The sequence below is a fragment of the Haliotis rufescens genome, unplaced genomic scaffold (genome assembly GCF_023055435.1).
Source record: "Haliotis rufescens isolate VD_foot unplaced genomic scaffold, xgHalRufe1.0.p SCAF_8, whole genome shotgun sequence".
Classification (NCBI taxonomy): Eukaryota; Metazoa; Mollusca; class Gastropoda; order Lepetellida; family Haliotidae; genus Haliotis; species Haliotis rufescens.
In genome coordinates this window covers 2,561,392-2,574,178 of record NW_025964372.1, presented here as the reverse complement: position 1 = coordinate 2,574,178, position 12,787 = coordinate 2,561,392, and the positions used below count along the sequence as shown (strand labels likewise).

The following is a 12,787-nucleotide window of genomic DNA, read 5'->3' as shown; positions in this document are numbered from 1 at the left end:
ATGAAGCTGAAAAATCATTGATCAGCTACATACAGCATCAGCATTTCTCAAGCGAGATAGAAGCACTAAGATCATCACAACATGGGCAGTGTAAATCTGTCAAGAGATCAAGTGCTATATACAAGTTAGACCCTATCATCATTGATGGTATTCTAAGAGTTGGAGGTCGTCTTGATCATGCAGATATTTCCTATGATGCAAAGCACCCTATTTTGTTGCCGAGAGAGGATACCGCGTCTACCATGCTACTTATGGATATTCACAAGGAAGTAGGTCATCTTGGGAAGAATAGTATGCTTAGCACATTGCGTCCGAAGTACTGGATTCCTGGTGCTGGATCCATCATTAAGAGACTGTTATCCAAATGTGTGATTTGTAGAAGGTATAGAGCACATGAAGGAAACCAAAAGATGGCAAATCTACCCGACGACCGACTGACTCCTGAAGAGCCACCCTTTACTCGGGTTGGCATGGACTTCTTTGGACCATTCTATGTCAAGCGAGGTCGATCACTTGTCAAACGATATGGAGTACTCTTTACTTGCTTATCGATACGGGCAATTCACCTCGAGGTAGCGTGTACCCTCGACACAAGTTCTTGTATTAACGCCATCAGGAGATTTGTTGCCAGAAGAGGTATGCCGAAAGTTATTCGATCAGATAATGGCACAAATTTAGTAGGGTGTGAAAAAGAGCTTCGAGAATCAATTAATTCATGGAATCATGAACAGATCTGCAAAGAGCTCTTGCAGAAACACATTAGCTGGAAGTTCAATCCTCCCCTGGGATCTCACCATGGAGGTGTGTGGGAACGTTTGATACGCTCAGTGAGAAAGGTACTCTATTCCTTACTACATACTCAAGTAGTCCATTTGGATGATGAAGCATTGCAAACTTTATTTTGTGAAGTTGAGGCTATATTGAATGGCAGACCAATTACAGAGTTATCGTCTGATCCAAATGACCTGACACCTCTTACACCAAGCCATCTATTACTACATACAGCTGGAGAAGTCTTACCCCCGGGCATGTTTCACAAGGATGACAATATTGCGAGACGAAAGTGGCGTCAAGTACAGTATCTTGCCGATATCTTTTGGGGAAGATGGGTCAAGGAGTACTTGCCATTGCTACAAGAAAGGCGAAAGTGGTTAGTACCAAAGAAAAATGTATGTGTTGGGGATATTGTCCTTCTTATGGATTCCTCACCAAGAAATATGTGGGCTATGGGCAAAGTAGTGGAGACATTTCCAGATAACAGAGGCTTTGTTCGCAGTGTTAAAGTGAGAACCAAGTCGTCAGAACTGGTTCGTCCCATTGATAAGCTGTGCTTACTGTTGGAAGCAGACTGTGAATTGAAGGCATAGGTCATTGTGACATTGTGGTGACCTTTTAAACTTACCTCTAAGTGGACATTTGCTTAGAATCGACTTTCCTAGGGCAATTGCTGTCTGTTGTTGCAATCCTGTGATTGTCGGTGAACATTTGGTTACCAAGGTAACAAAGTGTCTTCGAATGAGACACAATATTGACTGAGCGAACATTTCATATGGAAATATTTCTCCAAGATTCATTATTTGGCCTGTTGTGTTCATATTTTGTAATAGGTATGATTTAATCATCCCAATTAAGGGGCCAGTGTGTTACGGCCAAAATGATAAAATTATTATTTGGTATTTATGTGTTCCCGATAGATTGTCGGAGAATTGCTATGATTAACCCTAGTGCAAATAGCAGTAATTTATTGTCAAGTTTGTTTTTTAGCGGGTAGCAATTTTCGTGGTTACAAAGGGGGATAACTGCTGGTAGGTTTTATTTTGGAAGTATGTCGCTGGCCTGCCTGCCATCATTGCCATGTGGGTTATTCTTTTGGAAGAATAGGTGGTCTACAAACGGTATGAATTACTTTATTAGCAGTCTTTGCTTGGAAGCATTTTGTGTTAGTATTATTAACTTATAAGCAGCACTTTCTATAGTATTCAGTCACGTTATTTAGTCTGTATTTTCACAAGGCTTTCGAAGCTGTTTGCTGCATTCAAAACTCGCTCGCTTTGCACGAGGTGTTAAAAATAGATTTTGCAACAGGTTGTTTTGTGAGGGCTTTTCAAACTTATTATTTAACAGTAAATGCTTATTTATTGAAATATTGGTTATATGACTTGACTGATATGTTTCGGTTCTCCAGAATTTCAAAGTTGTAGACTTTGTAAAAATATATCTTTATTGGTGAAGTTTGTTACATAAGGTTGTAATAGTATCACAATGTAAAATACCATTATGTCATGCTATATTTTCTTATTTATTGCAGTCAATCTGTCACAAGTGAGACTTCAACACGCTATGAAATATGAACTGAACTTTGATATAAACTTTCACTACAGTCTTCAGTCTTGCTTGTTTTCTGAATTGGCGATAGGGCCTATAGACCTATCTACTATAGAGAAGAACAGTGGAATTGGGGGAAATATCAGGCAGTGGCTACAAAATAGGACTTGTTTCATCGGCAGATTCCAGTTTTTATACCTCCTTTTCCTCTGACCACCCTTTTACTGTCCTGATGTATAATACTGGATCAACTCCCTATTACTTGTACCGCTACACCTTGTCACTGCAGGAAGCAGCAACAAAATCTTTCAGAGGTATGTGTTAAGTTTCATTAAAATGCCAGATGCAATGCCTTATTTTGACTATTACTATAATATGTTCCGGTGTTTTCTCACGTGAATAATTGACTTGCACTTGCATGTGTTTAGGGGAGGGGGAGGTACACTGATCTTTTCGCGAACACCTGGTGTCATCACTATGTGGTAGTCATTCATAAACATATGCTTATGATGTAGACGGAATCGTACAATTGACTCTTTTAGCTGGTATTATTTATGATTATTGTTATTTGTTTGACACTTTTATTCACTTGAAAATAATGCGACAACCCCCTTCCCATAATCATACAGAAGCATCTGTTCCTCCTCTGTCAAACAAACAGGACCATGTGGTAAAAGTCAAAATGGTGAATTGCATTGGACATCAATTTTGGAATTAAAACGTCAAGTTTGGAAATGTCTTTCACATTTGAACCATAAACTTCTTGAAACATTTGAGGCCTTGAATGTTGTGACCCCGTTCAGTCAACTTTCAAGCAAGCGTCGTATGATGCTTTTTTAAACCTTTGAGGAAAGAGCATGCTCAGTTGTATCTCAAAAGTTGTAAAATGTAGACGCGAAATGCCCCTCAAGCTGATGGAATGTCGCTTGACATAAAGGGAAAGTTGACTTTTAGGAGCATGTTCCACTTGTCATAGTCTTGTGGATAGTGCTTTTGTCACTCTGAACCTTTATGCATCGATCTAACCGCCAAAGAAACGTCACTTATTTGTCCAAACGCTGTAAACATACTTTGAGACATATTAAAAAGATGAAACTTGGCAAAATGGATCATCAAGGTTGAAATTAAAGTGTCAAATGTTCTTAAAGTGAAACACAACACTAGTCTCTGAGAAAATGGTATCACAAGTCAGTATCTCATGTGTCCGCCATGTGCATTGATGATTGCCGTGCAACGTCGATACATGGAATGGATGAGGCGGTTGATGAAGGCCATAGGCACTTGTGCGGACGTCATTCAGCCGTCTTTGAGTCTTGTCCCACAGGTGATCAATGTGATTTACATCGGGACTGAGGGCAGGCCACTGCATGGTTCTGATGCCATTCTGCTGGAGGAAGTCTCTTGTTGCTCTCGCAGTGTGGGCCCGGGCGTTATCATGCTGAAACTCGTAGTTGCAGCAACGTGCTAAATGAGGTATGGCGTGTGGTCTCAAAACTTGATCATTGTACCGAGCTGCTGTGACACCCTTGCCTCTCCCTGGACCGATGTTCTGGAAGACCACAGGGCCAACCCTCTATGCAAGACCAATTCCACCCCACACTATGATGCTTGGACCACCCCACAAGTCCATCTCAACAACACAAGCATCTCTCTCTCTCTGCCATCTGCTGTTGAGATAAAGTAACGGCTCTCGTCTGAGAAGAGGACTCTTCTCCACTGCTGGTGACGCCAATGCTGGTGCTGTGTTGCCAACCTGCAGATGGTCCCGGCGATGACGTGGTGTCAGAATGGGTCCTCGGTGTGACCTGTCAATCGTCAATCGTCGACGCACGGTATCCGCACTAATGTGTCGCTGGTGTGTCCCCATGGTCTGTCGAGCAGTTTCCGCGGCAGTAACAAAGCGATCTTAAAGATGCTGTCCCACAATTCGACGACCCTGACGTCGGGTCGTGACCCTTGGTCTTCCACTACGTGGTCGGTCATCTGTAGTGTTGGTGGTCTGGTACCCTTGCTGGAGCCTGTATATGGTCCTTACGTGGACGGGGGCCTGTGTGGCACAGTCGTCTAAGGCGCCGCATTTCACTGTGCAGAGTTGCGTCCCTTAGGCACATCAGAAACCTATGATTGTGGGTTCGGATCCCGGTTCGCCCTGATTATGTTTCTAGGTTTGTCAGCACCATACCCGTGCTTGTGGGTTTCACCGAAGTCGTAAACGTCTGAGACCTGTATCACTTCAGGCTTTCCTCCCACATAAAGTTGACCCACCGCGATATAACTTGAAAACTGTTAAAAGTGGCGTTAAATCCAACTCACTCACTCATCTTACGTGGACTTGAAATGCATTGGCTACTTGCCGGGCGGTTTGTCCAACTTGCAATCGTCCAAAGGCTTGGTGTCGCTGATTTCTTGTCAATGTTGGCATGTGGTAGCAATTCAATAACGAATGAATGTTATCCGATCTGGGTGGATTTTTATAGGGCAAGAAATGGGGTAACACATGTGCATTTCAATTTGCACGGAACTCACGTGCATCGGTTTACTATGGCCGTTGCAGTGATGCGTTTTGGCGATCGGTTTAATTGTCATCTGCTTAGTCTTTTTATCATCAAATTTCATTTTTCCGGACAAGGTAATGTTAAATTTTACAAACTTAGACAAAAATTACCCAGATATTTAAATGACAACTTTTTATGCAATGTAACTTGGGGTGACGTTTCTTTTGCGGTTCAGTATATGAGACAGTTTCACTGATCTCTGCAATCTCCAGCAAATCAAATATGTCGTGTTGCTTTCAATGAAACACTTTAATCCTAATAACAAGTGTGCACTTTTGTATGTCACATTTTGTGATGATTGGATGCGAATCAAAGAAAGATAGTACCAAGGGTACTAAAATAAAACCAAATGCAGATGAAAAGCTATTCTACCACAGTTTACATTAGAAGTGATAATTGACTACACTTCCTGTTTTTCTTGAGTAGGTGTGTCTTTAGGACGAACATACCTGATGGCACTCCCAAGTTTTCAATACAGCCCTGAGATACATGCATCAGTTAGAGAGGAAGGAGGACAATGGCAGGTACAAGATCCGTACACAGGGAAGATCTGGTCTCGACAAGTCAAACCATTCAACACTGACTATTTCTACCCCCAATATTCTGTACACACAACAAATGGTATTCAAAATAAAACTATCCTTGTCCATGTAGAAAGTAATGAGATTCAGATCAGAGGATTCAGTGGCTTCACTCGTTTCTTTCCACTCCCTATATCCGCTTTAGGGACAAAATACGTCATGACTTCTTCATCCTTCTGGTGGCTACATCTCATAAATGGTGATTGCCACGCACAGCAAGAAGACGAATGTGGACATCACATTTAGACTGGATGGTGATGTAACCTATGACAACAAAACGTACACCCACGGAGACACGCTCAGCGTCACACTAATGGAGTACCAAACTTTCACAATCAACAGTTCATCTGATCTCACCGGAACAGTTGTAGCTGCTGAAGAGACTATAGCCGTCTACAGTGTGATATATACAGCTGCTCCTTACATTCGTCTGATTGCCTATGAACAACTTCTCCCGAACAGCCACCATGGACAAGAATATGTTGTAGCAATTCGTGATAATAGTCCGGAACGATATCACAGTTCCCTACCATCTTCAGGTCGTCACCGACCACAGTGACACTCAGATCAGGTTCAATGGCGGCTCTACAGTATCTGTTGGTGATACACGGGTGTACAAAAAGCGATATGGACCCCGTACGCATCTCTACTTCAACACCACACATCCGGTTATGACAACGTTGTGTATTGTTGCAGGGCCAAGCGGGTACTTCCAGCAAGGTTTGTTCACTGTCTTACCACCCGTTAAATACCACACAAAACAAAGTACACTAACCTATGGTGGTACTTTACAAATACTGACAGATAAAGGAAATAACAAAGTGCACGTTGAACGTCGCTTCGGATCTACAGTGAACAATATTGACGTGGACTGGACACCAATCCCTGGGACAAGATATAAAGTAGGGACATGTACAGTTGGTTCCTCAACGTTTATCCGCTCAAATACCTCCTTCAGTGTCCTGGGATACAGTAATTATCGCATCGACAATGGAGGCTTCAGTTTTAAATCTCCAGATCATCCACGTAAGTAAGCCCTTATTTCAATGCCTCTAAAGTTGAGCCATGCATGTATATTTACATAGCCATGTACATGTATATCCGAAGGTGTTTGTACATACTAGATATATTCCTACTACAATGAATAATCAAAGATTGATAACACATCTGGCACTTGTTTTCTTTTATGATTCATCCCAAATTCGCTGATGTTTTACTGGAAAAGGGAATTAAAGGAACATTTTGTCTTCAATGTTACATTTGTAATGGCAGTCATGGTTTCAACTTATTAAATATTTCCTCATGTTTTCAGGGGCGATACCAACAATTAGTGGTCAAACTCCACTTCAAAGTCCGTCAGTCAGTGAGTGACTTGTATAAGTAGTTCTTCTGTGAATGTACAAGTATTATATTTAACTATAAAAATGCAACTTGAGCGTAAGTGCATTTGTTGTAATTTATACTTTTACAATTGAGCAGGTGCTTGTGCACAATGTTAAGCCAAGGTGAATCCTTCAGGAACACGTTGATGCGAGTTATAGTCATGGGACTGGGTGACCACTTGGGTACCTGATGGAGCAATCGACATGCAAATAACCATTCTGAACTGAAATTCCGAAATTCAACCATTTGCCTGTCTCCTCTCCACTTCGATAAGGTGTTGCTATTTTGTATCAAGTCCATAATATGCAAACCTACAAAATCTGAGTTATGTATCGTTGCGTTTCTGTAATGGCCATGGAGTTGTGTGTTCGACTTATTGTGCCACACACTAACAATCACATAGACCCTTTTTTTACTCGTGCGATTTGAGCAATACAAAATTAGTATTGTGTTTAAGCAATATCCATTCTATGATACAGTGAGTGATTTTGGCTTTACGCACAGTGTTGGAGTTCCATCGAGTGTCAACTTGATGCGCGAGGAAAATCCCTCAAATACTTTGGTGAAACCACCATCTTCAAATATACCTGACATCAATGAAATGGAAAGAACAAATATTTAATAATATTTTTCCGAGACATATTATATATAGCTTGCATGTAAGTTGTTATTGTCCTTTCTTCAACAAGGTTAAATTGTATTTCAAGTAACTTTTGGTGACGGATAACTAATAAGTTTCCTAAGTTTAGTTTGTGATATTGATTTGTTATTTGCTTCCAGACGCTGCGATGATTGTGGGAGTGTGTTGTGGGGTGATCATTGTGTCCCTGCTGGTCGGTTTCATCGGATATGTTCTCTATGTGTAGCTGTGCTGAGTTGCGTCCCTTGGGCACGCCAGAAACCTATGATTGTGGGTTCGAATCCCGGTTCGCTCCGATTATGTTTCTAGGTTTGTCAGCACCATACCCGTGCTTGTGGGTTTCACCGAAGTGGTAAACGTCTGAGACCTGCATCACTTCGGGCTTTCCTCCCACATTAAGCTGACACGCCGCGATATAACTGGAATATTGTTAAAAGCGGCGTTAAACCCAACTCACTCACTCACTCACTCACTCTCTATGTGTAAGTATTGCATCCTGCTGTGTTCGGAGACGTCTTGGGAAGGAACCCACAATAAACCTTTAATAAGGGACCCATGAAGATCCGGGGTAGAATAGGTCTTCAGCAACCCATGCTTGCCGTAAAAGGCGACTATGCTTGTCGTAAAAGGCGACAAACGGGATCGGGTGGTCAAGCTCGCTGACTTGGTTGATGCATGTCATCGATCCCAATTGCGTGGATCGATGTTCATGATGTAAATCACTGGATTGTCTGGTCCAGACTCGATTATTTACAGATCGCCGTCATATAATGGAATATTATATTGTCGACATCTCCTCTGAAACTAGAAGATTTATGAAGTTGAAACCTACGAAAGCCTATGATGCCACTTGGGAAGCATTAGTTTGTTTTTTAGCTAAATTTCTCGTTATCAAAATTTCGAGTACTGTCTCTTTACTTCGAATATTTTCTCGTTATTTAAAATCTATATCAAATTTTTATTTGTTTAATTTCTCGATATTTCGATTTTCTCGTTGCCTCGAGGTTTTTCTCATTGCTTAGATTATTATTTCGTCCTTACAAATTTTTACTTATTATTTCAAGCTTATTTCAAACACTCGAATTTTTTAATTTATTCTCGTTATTTCAATTGTTTCCTCGAAATTACGAGTTATTTCTCGTTATAAATGTGTGATCTTACCATCACAGTATAAAAAACCCTTGTCATTCTATCCTTAATTCTTGTGTGAAGTGTTTGTTTTTAACATGTTTAAGGTCAGCCGATCTGTAAACGAGCAAAAAACGAAAACAAGGCCTAAATCATTTGGTGATCAAAAAACTAACAATAACTAATTTTTTCACAAAGTATCTGCAGTTATCTTCAGCACTTGTGGGGTGGTTATAGCGTTCGCTCGTTCGATTCCCGACATGGGTACAACGTGTGAAGCCCATTTGTGGTGTCCCCCGCCGTGATATTGCTGGAATATTGCTAAAAGCGGCATAAACTCAAACTCCCTCCCTCCCTGAGCACCTGCATGTTAACCTGTGATCTCATAACACACCCTCCCTATCTCAGAACACTGTATACATCAGTGCTTGTATAACAAGAGATGTCCATATTGGAATGAATAACGCATCACCAGATCTTAACTAATTCAACACCTGGATTCTCATCAGCATCTGATAAATTCAACTCCCGATCAATAAGAAAATACTGCCATGACCCATTAATATCTGCCAGAATAGTGCTAAAAGTGAGATAATCTCGCTCATAACTAACGCAACATATATAAAAAAGATGCATTGGTTAAAACGTATCTGCTAAATCACCAAGTTGTTAAAGGTGTCTAATATATCATGTCTATGTATTAGGGGTGACTATTGGTCTGGAAATCACTATTGCGATAACTATTGATATTGAAAGAAACTATTGTGATAACTATTGATATTGAAAGAAACTATTGTGATAACTATTGTTATTGCAAGCAAGTATTGCGATAAATATCGATAGTTTTCAGTGTATCATTTTAGATGGATTTTAGAGTTGAATTAAACCTTGGAACTGAAGTTTCCTTTGAATGTGATAACCATAACAACAAATAAAAAGTAAAGTTTGAGATATGACTCATTTGTTTTGTCTTTACCCTAACAATTTAAGAAACTTCCACTTTACCATGCCTGTGTGAATTACTACCACTCATGATAAAAAGAAAAACAAGTTTGACAAGCATTGCATGTATTTATTGATATGGTAAATACAATCGAAACTATCGATATTCCTGACTAAAATCGATACTATTAATCGGAAACTGATTTAACAATCGATTTATTGACTTTAAGTGCTTACCAATAGCAATATATTGAAATTTCGATTTATCGTGACACCCCTACAATGTATAATACTAAAATACAACATATATAGCTAGAAGAGCCCACTGAAATATAGAACATCTCACAGCTTTCATTGTTATCAGCACAACCCGGAAAATTGACAAATGGGGTGCTTATTAAACCCAATAACAACATTAGTTAAATATATTTTCAGAGATTGAGCGGTAGAGAACAAACTTACTTCAAATGGCGATAAACTAAAACTTTTTCAATAAAAGTCTCGAGTAAAACAATCTGTAATATACAGAGGAATGTACAAACTGTTATGTAATCTTCGGTCTTAGAAATTTGGGTGTGGGAACTTGGAGCAGAGTAAAAAATAATAGAATTGGTTCTCAGGCAGTGGCTTTTTAAAATTACTGTGCGGCGGGCGTTGGCATTTTTGGTTGTTGTTCAAGATAGTATGTGACCAAATTTTGTTTACAATAATTTTAGGGAAATCATGTTGTTCTAAGTACTGTAGCATTTCACTGCCGGGGTGGTGTGTTTGAGACGTGGATATTTAGAATTTTAAAAAAAAAAATTAAAATGGAAATAAAGACAAAACGTGTTGCAGACTTTATGATGATTTTATTACGAGAACCAAGACTATTATTTCTTTTTAGTCTAATATGGCGAACACATGTATATGGAATGTAAAAATATATCACAACACTCACGATATATATACATGATATACAGATACAATCATTCATATATCTTTATGTTATTCTATACAAAGTGCAACAAACACAATTACATTTCTGTTTGTAGTAATTTAACTCTGAGACAGATATACATCGGCCGTACACCAGTCCGCAAAACGTAATTCTCCACAGAAATCTCTAGTTTATGCCAGCATGGTAAAACTAACCTAACAATATTAAACTTGTCCATACTAAGTAGGTTAATTACTCAAAGGTGTTGATAGGGGTTCAAAGAAAAGCCCTTAGCAGGCAAATTGGGAAATCATTTTTCCAGAGGTACTTTAATGTTTACTCGTATCACCTAAAGCTAAAGCTTTACAAAAGAGGTAATTATGAATTATGATAACCATCGTAACATGAATTATGAAAATATATATTCCATTTTGTTACTGTCTTTTCCCACAGACTTCGATATTGCAATAAAAATCAAATCCAGCTATAACAGTTACAAGTAATTCAACAAATTTTCAACTAAAAATACATTGTATAATGTCAGCAATCGACAAGTCCACATATTTTCCACTTTAAAAGCTTTCTACAGACCATGCGTAATATTTGACAGTCTGATAGGGCCTCCATTGTAGCAAGAATATGTACAATTATTTACATATAATACAATCTTGAGAGTAAACCTGTACAATTTATACGTTAAAAAGTACAACACTTTTGCAATATGTAATATGAACTAGAAGTACATCAAGGATGGGTAAATAGGTAAAAATATAGACAGTAATATCACAGCTAGCTTGTACAAACCATGTTTGTGATGTGTCTGCAGACACAGAGGAATGAACATTCACACACACACATTAAAATAACTTATAATACTGCATGTAGAGATACCTCGCATACACTCGACCAGCAAAACACTGTCCCAGACACTCATCCCTCATTAGCCAATATAGTGCATCTTAATGTTCAAATATAATTTTTTCAAATCATCATCATCATCATCATCAAAATTACCATTTTCAGCATGAGCACACAAGAGCATCATCATCATCATCATCATCATCATCAACAATTTCGGCATGAGCACACAAGATGCTTATATACTCAAATGCAAAAGTTACTGTGACATGGATTTTTGTATGAACTTGCCTCTGAACCCTCTCTGGTCACATGACACATTTGCATATGATAGGAGTGCTCCTTATATTGACTTGTTAGTTACCATTTCCCCAGACACTGTTCTTTCTATGTTATATAATTCCATACACAGCAGTACAATTGTTTGACCGATCCTCTTTGTGTTTATCACAAGAACTTTTGCCTGAGTATAAAATTGCCAAAGGGGCACTTATTAAAACCATTGTTGTCAGAGATAGTACTGAACAAACTATGGAACATTTTGATAATTGTTACAATATGTAGCCTTATGTGCTACTGTTTTCTGTAAAGAATCTGTAATATACATAAGAAAATATAAACAGTCATGTTAATTTTCAGGGGCATTTATAAAGAGAGTTTACAGATTGGTCTAGAAGTTACGTAGGCACTTACTGGGTTGAATACAGTATACAAGGTATATTGCTGATGAGTTCAAACACTTTTCAAATCCCTATGTCCCCATGTATGACAGCCACAATCCTATTCCAACTATCCATACACACACCCCATTCACACCTGCAACAACACAAATGCTTTAGATAGGCACCAGCGAATGGAAACAACACGCAGACCAGCCGTGACAGGCACAATGAGTCTGCCACCATCACTTCCTGATTGTCATGTGACTTCCTGTTGTGTAACCATGGAGACAGACGATAGATGTTTATCATTTCTTCACATCACTGAAACATGAAAAGTCACCATACATTTCAGTCCCCAGTACTAACATTAAGAGTATGAGGAGATGAAGGGATGTTGAGGTATGGCAACTGCAGCTACAAAGGTATCTCAGTAACTTATCCAGCATAGAGAAACAGCCATAGGGGATATTCTGGGTAGGGGCTAGGATTTATTGAAAAAGAATTACATTTCGCCAAAAATTCTTAAAAAAATAATTTTGCTTCAGACCGTTGAAAAAAAGTTTGTTTTTATTATTATCAATTCCTTTTCTAAACTACATGTGTATCCCAACATTTTCATAATTATAACTATATTTTCATAATCATCACTATATTTTCATAGTTATTACCATATTTTCATAATTATCCCATTTTAAACTTAATTCATTTTCATAATTATCACACTATTTTCATAATTATAACATTATTTTCATAACCATCAATTCATTTTCAAATTTATCATTATTTTCATAAAT

General features: G+C 38.8%; 1 protein-coding gene across 5 annotated transcripts in view; it reads right to left on the bottom strand.

Moving 5' to 3' along the window:
• Positions 1-9,670: 9,670 nt before the first annotated feature.
• Positions 9,671-12,787, bottom strand: part of LOC124144629 (centriolin-like) — a 120,618-nt gene continuing 117,501 nt past the window's right edge. For all 5 annotated transcript variants that reach the window (XM_048389941.1, XM_048389942.1, XM_048389944.1 and 2 more), the window contains one exon: positions 9,671-12,314. In XM_048389941.1, the coding sequence (XP_048245898.1) occupies positions 12,307-12,314 (8 nt within the window). In that variant the 3' untranslated portion in view covers positions 9,671-12,306. The remainder of the gene's footprint in view (positions 12,315-12,787) is intronic.